At 39.3% G+C, this 22,053-nt stretch overlaps 4 protein-coding genes across 5 annotated transcripts; 2 read left to right on the top strand and 2 right to left on the bottom strand.

The window, feature by feature from the left end:
- The first annotated feature begins 507 nt into the window (after nucleotides 1-507).
- On the top strand, nucleotides 508-5,803 carry LOC139136629 (quinone reductase-like). Its single transcript, XM_070704403.1, has 3 exons — nucleotides 508-737; nucleotides 3,981-4,217; nucleotides 5,145-5,803. Exons 1-3 carry the CDS (start codon nucleotides 608-610, stop codon nucleotides 5,375-5,377), a joined length of 600 nt encoding a protein of 199 aa, XP_070560504.1. The 5' UTR covers nucleotides 508-607; the 3' UTR covers nucleotides 5,378-5,803.
- LOC139136628 (uncharacterized) lies at nucleotides 5,574-9,991 on the bottom strand. The gene is made up of 3 exons (XM_070704401.1): nucleotides 9,915-9,991; nucleotides 9,123-9,597; nucleotides 5,574-7,475 (listed from the first exon to the last, which is right to left on the bottom strand). Exons 2-3 carry the CDS (start codon nucleotides 9,582-9,584, stop codon nucleotides 7,116-7,118), a joined length of 822 nt encoding a protein of 273 aa, XP_070560502.1. The 5' UTR covers nucleotides 9,585-9,597; nucleotides 9,915-9,991; the 3' UTR covers nucleotides 5,574-7,115.
- Nucleotides 9,992-13,649: 3,658 nt separating this feature from the next.
- On the bottom strand, nucleotides 13,650-15,893 carry LOC139136076 (uncharacterized). Of its 2 annotated transcripts, XM_070703864.1 has the most exons (3): nucleotides 15,311-15,893; nucleotides 14,599-15,058; nucleotides 13,650-14,102 (listed from the first exon to the last, which is right to left on the bottom strand). In XM_070703864.1, exons 2-3 carry the CDS (start codon nucleotides 15,055-15,057, stop codon nucleotides 13,728-13,730), a joined length of 834 nt encoding a protein of 277 aa, XP_070559965.1. In that variant the 5' UTR covers nucleotide 15,058; nucleotides 15,311-15,893; the 3' UTR covers nucleotides 13,650-13,727. The 2 variants fall into 2 exon arrangements, with proteins under 2 accessions (XP_070559965.1, XP_070559964.1); XM_070703863.1 differs by lacking the exon at nucleotides 15,311-15,893 and having other exon boundaries at nucleotides 14,599-15,070.
- A 4,014-nt stretch (nucleotides 15,894-19,907) lies between these two features.
- Nucleotides 19,908-21,479, top strand: LOC139136075 (histone H4). The gene has a single exon (XM_070703862.1). The coding sequence runs from the start codon at nucleotides 19,910-19,912 to the stop codon at nucleotides 20,219-20,221; it is 312 nt and encodes a 103-aa protein (XP_070559963.1). The 5' UTR covers nucleotides 19,908-19,909; the 3' UTR covers nucleotides 20,222-21,479.
- Nucleotides 21,480-22,053: the final 574 nt, after the last annotated feature.

The raw sequence follows: 22,053 nt of genomic DNA, 5'->3' as shown, positions 1-22,053 counted from the left end.
ATGATTGTTTGTTACGTCTGCGGAAGAAGCTCGTGTATATGACGCTCGACTGAGTCCACTTTCAGGTCGGGGTGCTAGCTTTTGGCATCAATTCGGGATTTCAGGCGGAGGAGGTCAGGTTTTGTAGCTGAGGATCAGTTTTAGCAAAGATCTTTAAAATGCGCCTAAGGTGGCTGAGACATAAAGCAATGTAAGCGGCATGACAGGGGTGTCACACCCCTTTTGAAAATCAGTACATTTCAGTAAAAACTTAGCCCTGTTTGATTGTTTATATATTTTGTGAGAATACGGAGGTAAACAAACAACAATAAATAATTAAACCTAAGTTGCAACCGTAAATGAAGGTAATCAATCGGGGGCTCCTACATAGAGAAATTTACTGAGGCCTTTTTTATTGTTGCCCGTGTATGTCAAAGTGAGCTTTCGGGGGCGACTTCCCTATACGTTCCATGTGTGTTGATCTGTTGGGGCTGTTTTCGCTGATCAAGTTACAATGCAACACAGAGTAGCGCCCCCGGGGAAAACACGCTTTCATTTAAAGCGAGTCATGCAGCTGTGACCTACTTATTCCATTTATTCTGTCTGACAACACAACACCACTGTGAGCATGGCTACCGGAGATGGTCTGAAGATAGTGTTATTCCTGGGTACTGTCCGTGATGGACGAAACGGTCTCAGGGTAGCCAAGTTTATGAAGAACAAGCTTGAAAAGACCGGACACCAAGTCACACTGTTTGGTAAGTGAATCTTGTACATTTCAGTACAGTGTATCACTGATTGTGTTCGGTGCACACGAGCGACGAAACTGTCGATCAATTTAATTTGAATATCCCTTACAAATATCCGAAGCTTGCATACACACTGTCTTCTTCTATACTAGCTCTTGCAATGCTACACCGTGACAAATGAAGTTATTATACCGCATTTGAGGAATTCGAGCGCATTTCTCACCATCGGGCATACCACATACACATCCACACTTAATACAACCGTGCCGTGGTTGTAAAACTGATACTGATTCAGACACTGTGAGTAACGCTCATAGCCTGTGAGTAACGCTCATAGCCTCTTATATGAATTATGTAGGATGACCATAAATTTGTTATTTAGGTGAAGACTGACAATTTGATGCCCTTAGGACCGTGTAAGCAACTGTGGTGACGTCATCTCTGAAAGCTATTTTGCACAAAATCGTAGAGTCACTAGTGACGTATGTCAAAGTCAACTGCATGAATTCGTGCACTGACAGCCAGTGTAATAGTATTCTGTAAATGTCATAGATCAGCAGATCTTCGGTTGAAAGTGTGGTGACACTGCCACCACGCCAATGCAATTGTACGCTTTAGGCCTACTGTGTTGTGACGCTGCGACCACGCCCACTCAATCTGGACGAAAAAAAATGCCAGTCTGGCATATCCCATACCGAACCGTCAGTGTCTGGCCGGAAGAGGCCCCACTTATAGACACTGCAAAGAGAATAATTACGTCGTACAGAAAACACACCCATGGTCTCTTTTAACCTAACTATTACGTAATTTCGGGCGATTTACTAGTAACAAGGACGTGCTGTATGGCACGACGGTACCACAGCACAGGCGCTCATGGGCTGCCATAAATAATAGCAGCGCAAGCAATAAATATTTCTGAATGCGAGCGATGGAGGATATGTGCTGTAAACAAAGGCATACCTAGGCCCCTGAAAATTCTTAGTTTCAACGCCATTACAGGTGTTTGAGTACTATGTTACTTCCTGGTGCTCGTTGTTTTCGTCATGTTTGGCTTTTAGCCAGGTGTGTGCCAAAGATTACTGCAGTCTAACAGAACGGACGCACCGCACAAATGACGATTTTACATCTGATAGAGTGGTACAGCAGATTTTTAAAATTGTAATAAATAGGCCTAAAGTTAACTTCGTCGCCTCCTATCATGATAACTTCTACAGTCAACAATACAACATATAGGCCTATGCATGGAGGAGTGCGCAACTAGACCTTGGTGTGTGTTTGATGATAGATAGGGGAAAATATAGGTCAGTTAGGCCGAGAACATTTTCAAAACTACTGGTTTGCCAAGAAGATGTTAACGGGGGAAGAGGAATCCTTTAAGAAAGTCAGGCTGACACGATCTTCTATTCCGAAAACGAAACAAATTTCGGCAAATCACGAAAAGCGAAAACTACATATTCTCAGTCCGATTACAGCCTCATCGAGTCATGTAGTGTAATGGTCCATCCCTTGACGTTTGGTGGCGACTGTGTTGATCTAAATGTCAAATATGAATAGAACTTGATGTGGAAGCTTCCTGGGAACAATAGGAGGACTAAAACATCATTTGCAATGCCACTCTTCCATTAAAATTGGCCTTACTTGCTGCTATCGATCTATTAAACTGTAGAGATTATACTTGAATCGTTACAACCTCACTTTGCTCTAAACTTTTTTATCCTGACCTAGCGGTTATCCCAATGACTGCTGCAAAACCGAGTGAGTCCACGCATCAGACATATTATTCCCAGGGTATTTCAAAAAGACTAATTCAAGGGCATATGTCAGTGAATGATTTATTAGCACATGAAATGATCAGATGATATCTATGAAGGACATCTCCATCATAGAGAGATTTGATAGCTATTAAGATAGTACGTGTCTCGATAGTGATAGAGTTGAACTTTTGCCCAAACTTTCCTCCTGACACTTTAAACCACCGTTTTCGAAACCAAGAATAAAAATCAGAGGTCACAGTGCAAAATTTTGGGTTTAGAGAAAGAAAATACCCGATATTTTGCGACACTTGAAAATCAAAATGGCCGCCATTTCTGTTTGAACTCTATGGGAAAGACACAATTTTCGATTTTCACATAAATAAACCGGTCGAAACATTATTTAGTCTATGAGCTTCAGAATTATCCCCAACAAGTGGTGGGCAAATAAAACTGTGCGTGTATTGTAAAAGTTTTACAGTGCGCAAATCAAGTTTCTTGGAAGATATTTGATCTTTTCGGCATAGAATGCAAGGGTTAGTATACAGCTAGTCCTGCGATATACTCGTCAGTCCTGTATGCTCGCAATGCCCTCCAGAATTGCAGTACATCTTGTGATTCAGATGATATAATTAGAAATAAGAAATAAATCATAACAGCAACAAGCACATTACTTAGAATATACGTACATATCCTACAGAGTACGCAAATAATCGTCCGGCAAATTTGTCGTGCACACGTAGAAAAAAAAAACAGAACTCGAAATGCTAGGGGTTGAATTCAATCAAGCAGAGGAAAGAGGTGAGATGTTGGTAGCATTCGAGCAAAGTAATAATAATGACTGATATATTACATAGGCCTGAAGGTACAAAAGTTTGGTACAGATGTCGTGACCGTTGACACACGAAAGCAAGTAAAGTTGCATGACCTTTGTGCATTCCTCCCCGTTGAAATAATGTTAACAAAATATAAGCTTATTCTTAAGTCGCACAGACTGCAGACACGAAGCTCCCCAGTGAACTTTTCGAAATATTCCGAAAATCTCTACTTGTTAGTCTCCAAAGGCGATGAAATCGAAGACGTTCTACGGCTGTACGCGTCCCGAAATTGAAAATCATTTTGCTCAAACTTTCTGAAAGGAAACTGCAAACGATTCCATTTCGAAGCAAAAAGTAAGAATTAGTGGCTACCGGGCAAAATTTTGTACCAGACGAACAAATTACGCAGTATTTCTCGGCTCTAAAAATCAAAGTGGCTGTCGTCCCTGTGTTATCTTTATGAGTCAAATCGATTTCCACAAAAATAGGTCCGTGACAATTTTATTTGCTCTTGAGTTTCACAATGAATTGCCATAAACTGTAGAACAAAATTGTATTGTAGAAGTTTGAGAGTCCGAATATCTGCTCCCGAGGTAGATTCTATCCCAATATTATTATCATTAGTATTACTATGATTATTTATTTATTTATTTATTTATTTATTTATTATTTTTACTGCACAGATCCTCTTGAGTTGGACTTTCCGTTGTTAAAGAAACCACTACAATTCTACAAGGATCGTTCTGAAGCACCTGCTAAGTTAATAGAATGCGACAAGATAGTTCAAGAAGCAGATGCGTTTGTGATCGTCAGTGGAGAATACAATAACAGTATTCCACCACCTTTGTCTAATACCATGGATCACTTCCCTCTGAAGAGCTATGGATTCAAACCAAGTGGTATTGTCTGCTATTCCATGGGTGAGTGAGCGCTTTTGACAATGTCAGTCATTTCCTTGAGTTGGGGTTATCAAAATAATCCGAAAATTAGTCTTGTACTATCGCTTGCTTTAAAAACGATGGCAAAAGTTTCGCTTTTGCATTTCTCCTGCATCAAACAACGCTTTGGATGTATTGACAAAGAAGTTGTGCGTTGTATTTCAATAAATTCTTACATTTCGTGTATTGGTAGAAGCCAAACAAAATTATGCATTTCCAAACTGAATGGAAAGTATTTCAAAGAGAAGAGTACAAACAATCTCCTTTTTTCTTTTATCTCGTTTTTTTCAAATAAATAATCTTTCTGTGAGGTCTATCAGAGATCCAACGTTCGCTAGTGCTAGGATCATGTATCCCAAATTTCTCGCCGAACACACGATGCAAACGCTTTCTAATAGATTTCAACACTTAACAAGTGAACACATGTCTTATTCATATGTATACTAAGTAGAAGTAGTGTAGACGAGTGTTAAGACGAAGGAGATTTGCCGAAACTTAAAACTGTGGAATAGATTTTGAAGGAAATGATAGTCGGACGGTTTTATTCTCATAAAAACTTTTCAAGATTTTTATACCGACATTTTCACTTTCTACTGAGTCGGAAATTTTCTTTCATCAGATAAAAGTCCAGGTAACAGCTGTACAAATTTAAACTCCCTCTCTTTCACCATGAGAGATTTGGTTAATGTAGGACTGTCCGACATGTCATCAGGTTTTAGAAAAAAGTAAAACAGCGTTATTCAAGAGCACAAACTGAAACTGATAAAACAAATTGGTCATGATGGATATGTACAACCTTGGATTAAAATGTTTTATGGGGTTTGTCTTGATTCGCATCGATCAAAAGCTCACACAGACGACAATTTTCCGGTTGTTTTGTGAACTCACACCTCGTCCTCAATCACACAGGTATGTTTGGCGGGATAAGAGCGGCCATGCAGCTTCGTGCCTTGCTTGGTGAGTTGGGTTGCATATCTGTGTCCAATATCTTCGCCATTCCACGTGTTCATGAAGCTTTCGACGAGGATGGGGTACCGAAGAACGACCACATGGAGAAGGGGGCCGATCGTCTGTTAGCTCAGCTCGACTGGATGGCCCATGCAATGAAGAACCACAGAGAGAAAAACGGAGTGCCTCAGTAAACCATTTATAAATATCCTACACAAATCAGCAACCAACCTTTTCCCTACGCTATTAAAATATAAGAAAATTATGTCAACGTCACAATACGGAATACTGCTTTAGTTATTTTTGAGGTATTATGGACTTAAAATATTGTCAATTTGTCTGCGACAAAATACCATACGCATTAGTGGATATCAGTTTTTTTACCCAACAGGTGCTAGTTTCCAAAGACAATCCTTCGTCCGTCACACGTTTCAACAGGCTATCAAATTTGAATGTGAAATCCCAAGCAAGGCTGTTAGCTTTATTCCAGACCAAAAATGCAGAAGTGTACAACACATGTCACACGAGGAAGGACACTTGAACCCTGGATTTGATGTTGCTTAGAGTAGCATTTGTCAGACATCCGGGCTCTTTGAATAAACTCTTTCAAACACAAATAATGGTCATAGTGTTCGTTGTCCTTACTTGTAATTTATGCCTCTTCTCTTCGTTATTGCATTTATTGTTCCTCGATTCATATTATGGTGCAAGTCACGTTCTAGTATAATCAATTGAGCAGTTTTCCTTTGAAGTCATCGACAAATTGTATGCATATTTGCGTATTTGATAAGCAATTGAACAGTTAATCAGTTGGACTCATACGACAGGATTATCGCCAGATTTTTAGGAATGAAGCACGTGACACTAGATTAATGTCTTCGATCTGGCGTTTTCCCGATCAGTGCTAATTTTCTTTTCAAAAAGCAACACTTTGGTGCTGATAGATGTTTTTGAGTTCGTGTCCAAAGACGAGTGCTGTACATGTGTTTGGTCACCATCGAGGTCAAATGCTTGGCAATACATAATACATTTGGAGAAGTTCACATCATTACCCATTTTGATCGGCCTCACTTTATCGAGCAGGGCTTTTCGCTTAGCCGTTAAGATACCGTTAGCTGCAGACAGTCACCAATCAATTGATCAAATAAAATATATGAAAAAAGTGGATGTAAATAAGTGTTGGTCCATCTTAAGTTTGGTACACAGGTGTAGGTGCCACCTTTGTCGCAATGCTTGAACACCATATTTATATCACTATGTATCCGATGAAACGCCTATGTTTCTGCTGCCTCGAAACAGGCTGGTCAAAGTTATTTCCTTTGTTTCGAATAACGGCAATACTCGGAATTGCGGCAAACTCCCTCCCTTTTTATTCAGAGTAATACCGATATATCAAGGACAGCAGGTAGGATACTCTGGGCTGCGTATTGTTCCAGCACAATTGCACGCCCTCTACGGCAGCGTCGACAATAGTAAAAATATTACAGTGTAATTTTTTTCCGATTTCGTCCATATTGTCATTACTGTGAAAGGAGCGACATGACGCGTTTTCGTTCACGATTAGGCCAAATTTAACTCGTTTAACGTGTGCGCTGAGACATAATTTTAACCCAAAATAAAAGAGCGATACTCGTAGATTAAACCAGTAATCATATTGTATCGCACAGTTGATATACTCTGTTCAAGATTCAGGAACCAATGTCGTTCACTACAAAAGCATTCAGATGATAACTTGTCAAAATCACATTAAAAAGCTACACTTGGTTCAAGTCGTTTTTGTCGTCGTTGCCGTTTTGAATTCACGATAGGGTGACAAGTATTTAATGTTGCTGTCTTTTATTGAAATAATCGGGCATTCACACACAATCATTCAAAGACAATTTAACATTCCCTCTCAGTTTTTTGCCTTATAATGAGATAGGGATTGTTTCTCTATCCACGATGTGGTGGTGGGTGACCGTGGTGTGGTGGTGGCTTATTGCCTCCATCATCCCCACCGCCGTCACCGCCTCCGTAGTTAGGGTCGTTACTATTATTTTCGTCGTTGGCGATGTAACATTCCCGACTTGTGTTGCCGAGTCCGCTGTCACTGCGCGTTTCGCCCTTGAAACATCCCATAATATATGGATAGTCTTCGGTCATGTGATACCGGTAGACACCGTTGACGTAACGTCCATGACATTCATCTAGGTCGTCGGAGGTCAGAAGATCACCATTTTCGTCGATGGGTCCATAAATAGCATAGCCATCGAGTGCGACACCGACAATATCCGACGGTACTCCGAGTTGGTACTGGAGATGAGCAATCAAAAAGCCAATTAAATGGTTGCCTAGCGAGAATCTTTCGCTTTGAAAAAAAAAATTGAGAGAAAATAAGGATGACCTTTTACGGGTGAAGCACTATATGTGAAGGAGGCATTCCGACAAAGAAACACCTGGAATTCCCGATCTACATTTAATGAAAAGCAAACTACTGCATGTTTTTGTCGGCGTACTCGCCACTTTAGGATCGTGAGTTCATCTCTTGGATTCGACATGATTACGCCGATCAACGCACTCCTGCTATTGGCACTTTCAAGACACGTTGCAAAAAGGCCAGTCCGTTGAAATTACATTGAATTACCTCGCGAAGGCATGCCGTCAAATCACAAAATTTCAAATGACATTCACATAAAGCTCTTACAATAACGTCATTGGTGAAAATGCGCGCCTCTCGGCCATTTCGTCATCTATCTGCGACTGCCGGGAAGTTCGGTCCTTACATTTCGAACAAACGTGTTTTCACAGCGAGTTTTGATAACATTTCTGAAGAAGAATCTGAACATCCGCGCCGCAATCAAAAGACATTACTTTCAATCGGCTATTTTCAACCTCACCAGTTCGATATTTTAACTGAAGCGAGACCATTGCGACCATTGTTGCCTTCTATAGAAATTACTTCATTGAGTTTATGATTCCGTTTATTACTCAACAATATTTGCAAAAAGTTGTATATCAAAGCAGCTATTTTTGTTTGAAATGCAGGAGGCGCTTATTACACATATGATACATGATTTACAATATGTACATCAGAATTGCAAAATCAATATGGAAGTATTAGACTATTGACAGGTACATAAGATTCATTCATCCAGAAAATAAAATGGAAATGGAACTTCGAAAGTAATTGCGAAAGGGGAAAACGATTTGAACTACTATGTGTTTCTTCATAGTTTTAAAGAATGAGAGAAGATGGCACCTTCACTGATAACGTGAGTGCCTCGATAGTGAACGACTTAAACTTTTGCTCAAACTTTCCTCAAAGAATCTTTCGACCATTCTTTTTCAAAATCAAGAATAAAAATAGGGGTCATTTTGGTTAAATTTTGGTACTATACAAACAAAGCATCCAAGGTTTACCGATATTTGAATTTCAAAATGGCTGCCATCCTTGTGTTAACTCAATCAAGAAAAATAAAATTTTGGATTTTCGAAAGTCTAGGATGGTGGAAATGTTTCGTACACCGGGAGCTTTAAAATGAGCTCCCACAAGTAGTAGATCAGAAAAGAATTGTGAATGTTTGGAGTCCAAATACATTTGAGATGCATTCTACCTTAAAGATTTCTTTATGTTTTCAAGACAAAATTTATGCAGTATTCTTCAACGCATCGAATTACCCAATATCGATTCAATCGTCTTCAAGATGAGTAAAAATTGTCGGGCGATACTATATCATTACTAAGCCCGGGAAACAGCCGGGACTGTTGCACTCTCCGGTATGGTAATCGATCGACAGGGCCTTTGTTCAGACTGTGTGATTTTAACGTTAATCATCCGTAATGAAATAATTATTTGAAATTTATATAGGTGTAACTGTGATCATACTCAGAACAAACTAGCAATTGCACGAGACAATATTACGTTTGATAAAGATAAGAAGTTGTAAATTCAAAACATACCGGAGCGACGCATGAAGCCGGCATCTTATGATAATGGTAACGGTCGTTGGGATCGGGATGGCCATCGCAGACATCGAACGTTTCAGCATCGTCTCCTTCCACGGCGTTCAATCCACTGCTAGCAAAGGGGCTGAAGAGCGGTACACCGTTGACAGTCATTGCAATCGGTCCCCCGGGAAGACATCCACCGGTGGCTGCTTCGGTAGGATTGACAGGAATGTTAAACTCATAGTCTTGCTCTCCGACAGTGTTTGGATTGATACCAGGGAAATTACCGGTGTCGTGGTCTGGAATACCGTTACTGTAGATGGTGTGTTTGTCGCCGTCTGTGTTCACGAGGATAAAGCCAGTTAAACCGCTGTTCTTTTCTTTGGTGCCCTTGTTGTAGAACTGAGCAATCTCATCGTCGGTGAGGGCGTACGCGGACGCAGCAAGCAGCACATAAATGACAACTCTCATCATCTTGGAACGGTCCCTGTGTAACGAATGTGTACATGACACATGGGAATTCGCCAGTTTCTATTGTATATGCTGCATGCTACAGAAATCTCTCTCTCTCTCTCTCTCTCTCTCTCTCTCTCTCTCTCTCTCTCTCTCTCTCTCTCTCTCTCACACACTTGACATTTGAAGATGGTACATTTTCTACCAAGAATTCACTGACTTGAGATGTCACTTTTGAGGTACATGTCTAATTGGAAGATACACAAGAAAGCTTAAGTTGGAGAAATTTAGAAAAATTTGACGAAGGCATATGTTGTAAGAAACTTATCCAAATCTTCAAAAACGACTCACCTTGTCCCCTATGCTCCCAAACTCAGATTGGATTGAACTGTTTTACTCAATGATAATTTTCTTCTTATATGCAACCTGACATAAACATACTCCACCACAGGTGTCACTGTTCCCTTAGATGACAAAAATAGAACATAATCGGCGACTTTGCCCGATGTGGTAGGCAGATACGATGTGAAATTGAGTCAACATTATTGGTTGAGATTACGAAACTTGTTGACATAGAGCGTTCATAACTGACGACGTCGGATGTGTTAGCCCCTCTATTCCAACATAGACAGTAGAAGTGGCTGTCTATAGTTCAACTTACAGGGTTTTCCAATTCTAATTGTGAAGTAGACGATTCCTGATTTGTCTTCCACTGTATATACTGCACTGAAATATAAATGTCTCATCTCCAATGATTCAGACAAATGAACAATTATGAATTTCATTTCGCTAGTGCTGAAAGTTTTTAGTTAATTTTTGACAATTTTGGTCTTGTGTTTTCAAATTAGGGAACTGTGGCGCTTGTTCGCCTAACGGCATTAAAACTAAAAAAGTCATGTTGTAACTAGGGTTTTAAATTACATTTGTTGCTATCTTTCGTTGTTTATTTTAATCTTCCATTTTATGTGTCTTCTACTTGGAGCCGGTAGGGTTTATAAGGCATATATCACTTCTTATACTTTCTTTTTATCGAGTATCTTCTTCTTCTGACCAATATGTTTTTACGTTCTGTTTTTACTTCTGTGTATCTCGTTTTTATATTGTATTCCGGCGACTTCGAATTCAATTAGATTTTGCAAAATGCCAGATTTCAAACTTGTATCTCACGTTTTCTCCAAATCTGAGTAAATTTTCACCATGTACATATATTTTTACAGGCTGGAGGAGACAGGCAATGTGGCCAAGGACCAAATGTCAATAATTCAATCAAAGACACACATCTTGGCTTTCTCGGCTAAACAGGAAATAATAAAAATGTTATACTGATCTGTTTCTGACCGGAACGTCTTAAGCTCCCATGACATGGCAAAATTCGTACAACTTCTGAGTATAGAGAACTTCTATGGTGAAGACCTCAAGATGTGTGACAGGTGACCTGTCACGTGACCATTCTATCAATATAATTATGAAGACAAAATAGACCGTTTACTGAGATAAAGTATACGTGGTATTACCGATTAAATGACCTTTGCCCGGAAGTCAGGTGATGTCACTCGAATGGGTTCCCATGAACTTTGACTACATTTCATCAGATCAATCAGTTTGGATAATATTATTAATATTAAAAACAAATAAATAAGATTATGAATTGCTTAAGATGGTCATCAGGTGTAAGGGGCAGCCAACGAAGTTGTCCATAGAAAAGGGAAATTTCGTAAAACGTTTTCGAGAAGCAGCATTTTTTGCATTTTAACAGGCGAGCAATGGATGGGCAGGATTTTTTTATAATCAGCTGGAAGGTTGCATTATTTTACTCAACAGGCGGTTCGGGAAAAATCGGCAAGGATCAAGATTCGGTTGCTGAGGAGAGACAAAGTAATACGGCGTATGGAGGGGGAAAGGCTCTCGGAGAAGCATTTTGTTCTGATAAGAGGGAGATGGGGGAGGGACGGCTTTGAGTTGTCATGGTGATGTGATGAAAGGAAAATAATAAAATGTTACAAGGAAGCATTGACTCTCTGCTACTGTTTATGAAGGAAGGCAGTTGCGAACAGCTATCATTTTGCTCTGTGATGTTACACTTGTACAAAATGTCTTGCATGGTGTCACTGTATTCAGCGCACTTGCCTTGTACCAATAGTATTGATTGACTCAAAGCATGTTCTGCGAGGACTGGGATCTACCACTGGTGATATATATACAGATTGAAAATTGCGACCATGCACCACACATATTGTCAACAGTACTGACAATTGTCTTCAAACATGGCATAATTGCAATGAACAGTTTTATATCGCTATAAAACCAGTGTAACTGCATCGTGTAGCCGAAGGGGTACGGCTTTTCCATTGTATGCGTATGCCCACCGTCGCTCCACTAATGTGGTGTGCCTTAAGGTTTATGCGTCTTCAGTTGAACTTGAAATTTCTGATAAATTCTCTGTTAAGAAACTAGATTCAGATTCTCAAAGAAAAGTATTCGTTACAACTATATCTGGGTATATTCTTGTACTGAAATCATTTTGTAAAAAGTGCATTATCAACGGAAACCATTTTATTGGACTAAAATCTTATATTGTCTATAGTTTCATGATGATGACAATGGAAATAGGCAGATTCGGAAACGGAGACACTGAAAACATCGCAACACTTAGCAAGACTTTGAGTGACAACAGTCATTTTCAGGATTTTTTTCATATATTACTGCCACTACAGTGCATTCATATATAAATGTCATACATGTCATTACAGTTCATTGTTGGTTTTGCGAATGGAAGTCGTTGTGAAAATGTTTATCCTTTGGGTAAACAGTACAGACATATTTTTCAAAATTGTGATAAAACATTGCATAGTTACATGGAAAACCACCCTGGTTATAATTTCTCAAAATTGTCTGACAATACTCCAAGAACATCAAACACTGCAAGGAAGAAGACTCTTTTATCGCTGCATTTGACGAACTGTTTTGTGTTTCGGATTGTATGGCATTTGATGTTACAGTGGAATTTGATTGAGTGTCCTGTTTGCCTTACACAGCTCTACAAGTCTACATGTTGCTTATAATTCAGAGTAAACATTTGCAACAAATTGAGTCTTTGGTGTTAGATAAAAAAGACTAGAAGAAAAGTGTCGATTTTACACATACAAGTGCAATTCTCCACCAGCACTGTACATTTTTTGCCGTTAAATTACACATCCAGTGTTTCTAAAATAGTTCGCGGTATTTTGGCACGTAATTTCCCGGACGGCATCATGCACGGCAACGGTGAAGTTAGCATGGAGGAGACGGCAACATCTCTCTGCCTTCAAAATTTTCCTCACTTTGTGAAGCAATGTTAACGCCGAGAGTCAGTCACGTTGATGTTAAGGACTTTCTTCGTGATATAGATACGAACGCGAAAAATATGTCAGTGAGTTCAATTTCGTCAGTTGTATTTCCCAAATCAAAGTAAATACCCGAAAGAAAACCTTGATGATGTGTAGTGCGGTGTCAAGCTTATTGTGAGTGGCATGCTGAAACGACTGTCGTGATTGTAGACCAGACAGTGTATGGGAAACGTTTGCCGTGCGCTGTAATCTCACACCAAAGACTCAATTTGTTGCAAATGTTTACTTTTCTAATGATATGCAACATGTAGACTCGTCGAGCTCTGCAAAGCAAACCGGACACTCGATCGAATTCCACTGTATTTGACGTCAAGGTTTACTATTTTAAGGTTCATTAGATAAATCATAATAGTTTGAATAACTTTCCTCCTCACAGTTGAAATAATCTCCTTAAAAATTTTGCCAATGAAAGATGTTGCTTAGCGAACTTCAGAGACAAGTACGTTCCCGTTTTGCGTGAAAATCTGAAATTGATGAAAGATGCAGGTGAACGAAGAGATGAGTGCTTTCATGAATGTTGTACCCTGACTTGTTTGTTGTTGACTAAAAACTGATTTGATTATGAAATTGACTTTTGGAGATGGGATGAAACCACACACTGCTACGAAATATCAGTAAAGAAGCTACAAACGCAGTCTAAGTTTCATTTCACGAAAGCTCGACTTTATTGTAATGTTCAAAATACAACGAGTTTCCTATATTGATGAAATTATTATTAAAATTTCATGATAACCATCGATTTGTAGTTTCATTCGCAAAACTACGATAGATTGTTCCTCTACCCACGTGGTGGTGGTGGAGGCATGCCGCCACCTGGCGGTGGTGGTGGACGATCGCTTCCGTCATCTCCGCCACCGTCGCTTCCACCTCCATTGTAGTCAGGGTCGTTACTGTTGTTCTCGTCGTTGGCGATGTAACAGTTACGGCTAGTATTGCCGAGTCCGCTGTCGCTGCGCACATCGCCCTTGAAACATCCCATAATATATGGGTAGTCTTCGGTCATGTGATATCGGTAGACTCCGTTGACGTAACGTCCGTGACATTCATCTAGGTCGTCGGAGGTCAGAAGATCACCATTTTCGTCGATGGGTCCATAAATAGCATAGCCATCGACAGCGACGCCTACAATATCCGACGGTACTCCGAGTTGATACTACAAAAGGAACGGGGGAAATTATTATCAAACTCTGCAATCTCTTTCGAGAACGTTACAATTAAAACTTATCAATTAAAATTTTAGTAACTCATTATAGTTAAATTTTCCTCCATTTATGTTCCCTGTCATTAATTTTTCATAATATTTCAATCATTTGTTCGTTCTTCTGCCCATAACTTCAGCTTGAAATAAATACTTTGGCGTACAAATCACCAATCATATATTGACACGAAATCGCTATGTCGAGAGCTCACGAACTCTTTAAAATAAGTAAGCCTATAAATATAAAAGTTATTGCTGTTTATGGTGGTCATATTTAAACTCTCCGATTCTAAAAGTTTTTTTCGCATCTATAAAAATCCCGCACGGATGTGCCAAAATGCCTGTTTTTTTAAAATATGATCGACCTGACCTATTTCCTAAAGACGTGTTAAAGGAAACACACATAATATTTTTCGGCCTTAGAAAAGCCTTATATAATATTTTGACTCACCGGAGAGACGCATGAAGCCGGCATCTTATGATAATGGTAACGATCATTAGGATCGGGATGACCATCACATACATCGAAATCTTCAGCATCGGGTCCTTCCACAGCGTTGGTTCCGCCACCGGCGAACGGATTGTACAACGGGATACCGTTTGCAGCTACACCAATGGGGCCTTCGGGAAGACATCCACCGGTGGCTGCTTCGGTAGGATTGATAGGAATGTTAAACTCATAGTCTTGCTCTCCGACAGTGTTTGGATTGATACCAGGGAAATTACCGGTGTCGTGGTCTGGAATACCGTTACTGTAGATGGTATGTTTGTCGCCGTCTGTATTCACGAGGATATAACCTGTCAGACCGCTGTTCTTTTCTTTGGTGCCCTTGTTGTAGAACTTGGCAATCTCATCGTCGGTGAGGCTGTACGCGGACGCAGCAAGCAGCACAAACACGAAAGCCTGCATCCTGTAGCAGAATTACCCCAACGAAACAAAATAATTAAATAAAACAAATTTAAGCTGTCGTTCCAGAGTTGCTTCCATTCTATACTCCAGTCAGTCTCTCTCTCTCTCTCTCTCTCTCTCTCTCTCTCTCTCTCTCTCTCTCTCTCTCTCTCTCTCTCTCTCTCTGCGGAACAAAATCGCCAGAAAGAACGTCAAAAGTTGCAACTAATTATCAGATTGACCAATACCCTCACAGCAGAAATGTGATACTCACCGTGCCTTTGCTTTGTAGGATTTGTTCAATGGTACACAGCACAAAAGAGACCTTGACAGCTATATACAATATTCGTTTTGTAACCTAGTTGAACCAGGTGTCGAAAACTTCTGTGAGAACGAAACAGCTTTGTTGTGGTACCATTTTAAAACCGTTACCATCACTGAGATACACATCAGATAATTACACAGTGGGGAAATGGTGATTTAACCTAGGATTACTGATATGTAATGTCAATGAAAAATAAATGATGATAAATCAGTAAGGAGAAATTCAGAATAAATTTTGTGAACAGATAATCAACAAGTACTTCCGACAACAAATGTACAGAAAATACACGTATGTAATTCGCTATTATATCGACAATGAAACTCAAGATGAAACTACGTAAATCCGTGGAGAGGTAGTGACCAAGCAACATCTTGAAATACGTCCAGCCAACTCTTTCCATTCTCGGTCCAGTAATGTCATTATATCCACAATTGAAATAAATTACAACTATTCATATTGGCAGACAGTTAACTGTGATTACTTCAATCGCCATATGGTATGTCTCTCCAGCTTACTAAGTTAATTCAATGGCCTTTACGTGTGATATCGGCCTATTACAGTTGCTTTTAAAGCCCAAATAACTGCAAATAATATGCATTATTTTCATGATTTTATTTTCAAACCAAAGTTGGATCGAGTAATTATGCTAAGTGAAGGACGTGTATAGAAGTATCACTGCTCGCTGATTTGGACCATGCCTACTTGTTTTAACAGGTTAAATAATAAACGGGTGCCGCATTAATAAAATGGCGCCCAACGGAAAAGTACAAAAAATGCAGTATTTCCTGTACATAAAAATTGTGATCATTTCGAAGAAATAAACATGATGCCATATACTTGAATGCACAACAAGCGATGACCAAAATTTTGTTGTTGTGCCGTTTGTCTGTGTCACATGATTAGTCTTGAAATGGCGGGAAATCTTAAATGATGTTAAAACGTTTGAATTTACATGCCACTTTTGACACTTTTGACAATATTATACAATTTTTCAGCCTTAAATGGGTATTATTCAAAGAAAATTCTAGGATGTTCGCAGCTATACGGACTTAAAATTTGAAGATTCGGAAAGTACCTGATACGAAAAAGGATTTCTGACAAAAATATTTGTCATGATGATCATTGTGACTTTTTTATTCCGAGGTCAGTTGATGATCTCAAAGAGGCTGATGCCATTCAAGTATTTATTTTTGTGTTCGTCGTGTTGTTTTTTTCGTGAAAGCAGCCAAATGGCAAGCTATCTAATATTGCATCACTTCACCCTTTCAAAAGGACTGGTTGTTTTATCAAGTTTAAAACTTAAACATTCTCATGAACCTCAATTACTCAAGATTAGCCGGTGTTGTAAAAACCTGTGAAACAAGAAAGGTGTATTTATTATCACAGTTTGTTGTTTCGATGTTCCTTCGGCATTTTTCCACAGTATTTCCTAATCTCTGCTTCACTCAGCTCCAGTGCTATCTCAGTCAATATGAACTTACTGTAATTATTTGCAATTGTATTTGATGGGTGACGACAAGAAAATCAAAAAAACGTCAAGTTGATTGATCAGTTGTGTTATGAACTACACATCAAATGACGATACAACTGACCAGCGTTCTTGTTTTAGTTTGTCTCCAAAGTTGAAGTGTTGCTTGTTGTCGTCGCTTCTGGAAGATGTATCAGTGGACTGAATGATTGCTCTGATTCAGTGATTGATTTAGTGATTTAGTAAGTAGCTAGATGTTCGACAGACTCACTGAATGATCGAGAAAATTGTTTTATTAGCAAAACTCGTAATTAACTTCGAGGCTGAAGTAAAATGCGATACTAAAAATTGTTTGTCGTAGTGGTTTTAAAAGTGTTCAGTCGATTAAATTATCTAATCCAAATGTTGCGTTTATTTAAAGTATTACAGGGCACATTTTGTTTCCCATAAACTGATAATGCATTCGGTCAACTCTTTAAGTTAATTGATATGCAAAACGGTGATTCTTTCACACGTGTTGATCTCTGTGTGACTTATGAGTGATGACAGTTTCTGTAGAATCAGGTGACATATCACGTGACGAATGACCCTTGCCGAAATGAGACACGCGATGTTTTTGAAGTGGTTACGTAAGCTTGGTAATAAAGCTTGACCTACTTATAGATGAACTGCTTTGTAATTTCAGATAGCGATGATGTTCACAGATTCAACAAAATGACAAAAAATGGATGGTCGAAAAAATTAACTCAGTCCAGAATCTAAATTTGTTTGAGGCTCTACAACTGCGAGGCATAATGTGTTGTATGGACTGTAGGTTTTGGTTCGGGCCACTGAGAATTTTAGGTTGAAACCAAACAAGTTAATAGCGATGGGGTATTAATCGTTCATTTGCTGGTACGATATGTAACAATTTAAAACGTTTCTGTCACTGATTGATATGTGTAGCGAGGAAGTATAAATCAGTGTACCCCTAAAAAAATGAAAGTTTTGGCTGACAATAATTCGCATCAGTGGATTTCAAACTTAACATAAAAGGTAAGAAGAGTGGTCATACTGACTTTACTTGAACGTTCAGACGTGATAATTGTCACGATCTTACAATGTGCAGACGATAACGAATGCTGATTTTGAACATCCGATGTCTATTACTGTATTTTACGAAAGAAAATAAAACGTCTGTGTTCGGTTGAAGCCGGCCAACACAAAACTGTATTGATATAAGAATAGAGATATCGATGTTCTGCTGCTTGACGTCACTGGTTACTTTGAATTCAACCGAAGGGCTCTATGTCCATCAGAACCTCTCTGAAAGCTTGGTTACGAATTGCCTGAGATCTCGTTCTTCTGTCACTTTCAAACAAGTTTAAAAATATGTAACTTAAAAAGTCGATATTAAAACAGCTTAATCGCATTTTCGGTGTACTGTTTCTTTGGCTGCCCCTTTGCCTTATTATATAAACCAGTTTTATTTAATCCGGAACTTGGAACGACCCCATCTGTTCACACTTTGTCCTTCAAAAGTCATAGTTAGAGGTAGAAGTAAGACGTCTACTCGTATAAAAGTTTATGTACTGGACTTTGGCGTTATGTTGTGTTATACCTTGCTGGTGCGTTCGTTGTTGACTTTGTCAAAGTTAATCCGGTGATAATCTGGTGCAGATTAGTAATTTAACTTGCTTACTTTGGCGAATTAGGCACTCAAACTCATCAGATAATAGACTAAATTACTACAACCTTTGCTTGCCTTGGCGAATCAAGCAATCAAGCTGGTAAGATACTAGACACAACACAGTGACAAAACTTCGCTAAAGATTGTCAAAGGACGTGAAAACGAAAATGATCAGGTCATGACCTTTCATACAATTTACCGAAGATTGAAAAGACGCGACGGATAATTCATTCACCACACTGTGCAGGAATCAAACAAGAAAATTAACACAACGGGAAGGAAACACTTTTCTTCCTCAAAAGAAATCGTTAAAAAACCAGCGCTAACATACGACAAATGCACCAAAGCTGCAAAGAAAGGCAGGTAGTAAAACTCTTTATTGGCATTAAATAAAATAAACCATAGCAAGAAGAACGTTGTCCTGAGACAAGACACCCATACCTCTGGGCGGACTTCGGTGCAGTTCCCTATGGTCTTACTTTCCTACTTCCGTACAGGTCGTTGAGGGCGTCCCTCCATCCATCGTTGGCGTGGCATAGCATTCGACAGTTTTCCTATATATGGTCCATGTATGGACCAATCGGTGCTGACGGTAAAAAGGTGCAGTCAGCAGGCTTTGGCGAATGCAATAACATGGCGGTAAATGACATGATCTTCAACTACCCTCATATCATTGGTTGCGACATGGGAAAGCTTACGAAGAGAATGAAACAGCGATTTGAAAATTCACAGATATCACGTGTCTACAACACAAATGAACTTTCCAAAATGAAGGCAACTTTTGACCGTAAGATGAATAATATCTAGATGATTATGATGAATTGTGAAATATTGAAACATTTCTACATTAAAATACTAACCATCAGAGACGAAAATCTTTGTATTTTATTATTTCATTTTGTTGTTTGAGCATTCGGTGAGTCTCCTTTAGCTACAATCCCGCCATTGTTAATAGTAAAATAATATTAACTATATCTTTGGAATGATGCATATTGTGACTTCAGTAATCGACATGCGAGGACCCGAATCATCAGCTATCAGATGAGAGTTTAACCCACATGTACAATGAATGGAGGCTTCGGTTTCTCTTCACACAGAGGCGACCGTACAATTGAGTATCGACACTTTCTACGTTGTGTCGTCTTACATAGAGCAGCATTGTGAGGATCCACATCAAGATATAATATATGTATTTCTTTTTATTCTACGTCTTTGATTGGACAATTACACCATTATAATGCAAAGGAGGACCAATGAACGCATTGCACACATATTGTGCTCCAAAGGTGGGAAATGCTTCTCAAGGTTTTTCATATTTAAATGTCTGTATATTGTTTCTTATTGCGTTCGCAACGGGGTTATATATCGTTGATCGAACAGGCACGATTTATCTGCATTGTGAACTGCAATCATGTCTGGTCGTGGCAAAGGAGGCAAAGGTCTGGGGAAAGGAGGCGCCAAGCGTCATCGTAAGGTTCTGCGTGATAACATCCAGGGTATCACGAAGCCAGCTATCCGTCGTCTGGCCCGCCGTGGTGGTGTCAAGCGTATCTCTGGTCTCATCTATGAAGAAACCCGTGGTGTATTGAAAGTCTTCTTGGAGAACGTCATCCGTGATGCCGTCACCTACACTGAGCACGCCAAGAGAAAGACCGTCACCGCCATGGATGTGGTCTATGCTCTGAAACGCCAGGGCCGTACTCTGTACGGTTTCGGCGGTTAGCAAATCTACCAAAACCAAAACAAAACGGCCCTTTTCAGGGCCACCACATTTTCAAGAAAGAGAACTACCGTTATACAATAAGTTATATGTCACATTGAAACATCAATTTAATATTTTGCTTATAACAATAGCTGTTCTTTGGTAGCGTTGGTATCGTTCCTTGCAGCACGTTATCAGCATTCAATTTAGTATTGTCTACAACTTATGTGACAACGCGACAACGATACAGTGTTCTTTATCGATTCGTTTTTACCGAGAAGGGTTGGGGGATCGGTGGACAATGTCCTTCACTTGGAGATAGTGACTTGTCAAATATCAAAAATTCCAAGGGCTCTTTTAGAAAATATAAAATAGCCCTTGACGTGAGAGTTAATACACAGAACTAATCATAAATACTAGTAGATTTGCTGTTCACAAGTTAAAAGCATCATTACGATTCGAGTTAAAAAGGGTCTCTACTTCTACCACCATGTCTCATCCAAGAAAGACACGTCGGTGAGAAAGAAATGCTTAGCTTTACTCTTTTCCGATACCCACAAATGCAATCTCCTAGTATGCAGTGATTCATGCCAATATCAAGAATGTTACCGTACCACAGTAACAAAGCATCTTTTGAATGACTCAAGCGCATATTGTCGCCATACGTCGTTATCATCAATTCCGTTTAAAAACTGTAGATATCCGATGTGACGCCATATTGCTTTTGTTATCCTACAGGTAGTCATGTGGTGTGACGCCATATTGCTTTTGTTATCCTACAGGTAGCCATACATGGCATGTTTAAATATCAATGAAACGAGAGAGAATGGCAAGAAAGTAAATTTATTTTGACCAATGTTTTTCCCCTCCTTTTTTTTCTCTTTACACAGAACCTGACGCTTTTGTCCATGTGTTAACTGGAGCGTCTGTCTTGCATTAATTTATGGTAAACAGAAACAGTGACGGAGATGGATCACAGCTGCTACACAGTGGCATCAAAAATTGTGTCATTTTGAAACTTGCATGTATGTCCAATTATTAGTGTACTTCAGGGGAATTTTGATGGCAAGATTTTTCCAGAGTTGTAATATTATCCTAGAGCACCTCATAACAGAAGCAGTACAACGAGTTTGTTTGCCTCATTAATAAAATATATAATCATAGTTCAAGGACACCTTTCAACTGCCAATAATTCGGTATTCACTATAAACTTAATAGCATACAACATTGATCGCTGTAGGCATGCCGTCAGTCACGGTCCTTCCGTAAATTGTGGAGAGACAGTGCTTCAGCAAATAGAATAATGGATCACGGACTGGTTCATATTGGTATTTACAATTAGCGTTTGCTTCAACATGCCTTTCGGAAAAATGGTAGGTCGGTCGGCACCTTTATTTCGGGAAAATTTGGCGAAATCGTGTGTGATTTTTAATGCAAAAAAAATGCGGTCCGATTATGTACACCAGATTACCGGAAACCATTATGTTTTTGTGGTTACCTAAACATTTAGGCACGGTTACTCTGCTTAACTGATATCGGTAAGAACATGGGTAAGACCATACACCCTCGTTTTTCTCGACGATCTATGGTAAAAAGGACCCTTCCTATCTCCAGAACCACATGGAAAAGTTATGAGCATATTAACAATATCGGTATTAGTTGTTATCATCTAAATCGTCTGAATTTCCCTCCACAATGTCTAATTATTTACATTTTCAGTGTAACGCCATATTGCTTTTGTTCTTCGCAACTCTGCGCTTCTTCTATTGTATGACAGACAATTGCTCGCTCGCCTATAAATAATGCTAAATTCTTGGGCGAGAATAGTTTGCCATTGATAATGAATCATTAGA

The sequence above is a fragment of the Ptychodera flava genome, chromosome 7, assembly GCF_041260155.1.
Source record: "Ptychodera flava strain L36383 chromosome 7, AS_Pfla_20210202, whole genome shotgun sequence".
Lineage (NCBI taxonomy): Eukaryota > Metazoa > Hemichordata > Enteropneusta > Ptychoderidae > Ptychodera > Ptychodera flava.
The sequence above is the reverse complement of the archived record's forward strand: the minus strand, read 5'-3'. Positions and strand labels throughout refer to the sequence as shown.

Excerpts from the sequence above, each read along its gene's own strand:
- LOC139136628 (XM_070704401.1), bottom strand. The coding sequence starts at position 9,584 with ATGATGAGAGTTGTCATTTATGTGCTGCTTGCTGCGTCCGCGTACGCC. Across the intron at positions 7,476-9,122 it reads CGGCTTCATGCGTCGCTCCG|TACCAACTCGGAGTACCGTC; the intron begins GTATGTTTTGAA and ends GCTCATCTCCAG.
- LOC139136076 (XM_070703864.1), bottom strand. The coding sequence starts at position 15,057 with ATGCAGGCTTTCGTGTTTGTGCTGCTTGCTGCGTCCGCGTACAGCCTC. Across the intron at positions 14,103-14,598 it reads CGGCTTCATGCGTCTCTCCG|TATCAACTCGGAGTACCGTC; the intron begins GTGAGTCAAAAT and ends TTCCTTTTGTAG.
- LOC139136075 (XM_070703862.1), top strand. The coding sequence starts at position 19,910 with ATGTCTGGTCGTGGCAAAGGAGGCAAAGGTCTGGGGAAAGGAGGCGCC.
- LOC139136629 (XM_070704403.1), top strand. The coding sequence starts at position 608 with ATGGCTACCGGAGATGGTCTGAAGATAGTGTTATTCCTGGGTACTGTC. Across the intron at positions 738-3,980 it reads ACACCAAGTCACACTGTTTG|ATCCTCTTGAGTTGGACTTT; the intron begins GTAAGTGAATCT and ends TTTACTGCACAG. Across the intron at positions 4,218-5,144 it reads TATTGTCTGCTATTCCATGG|GTATGTTTGGCGGGATAAGA; the intron begins GTGAGTGAGCGC and ends TCAATCACACAG.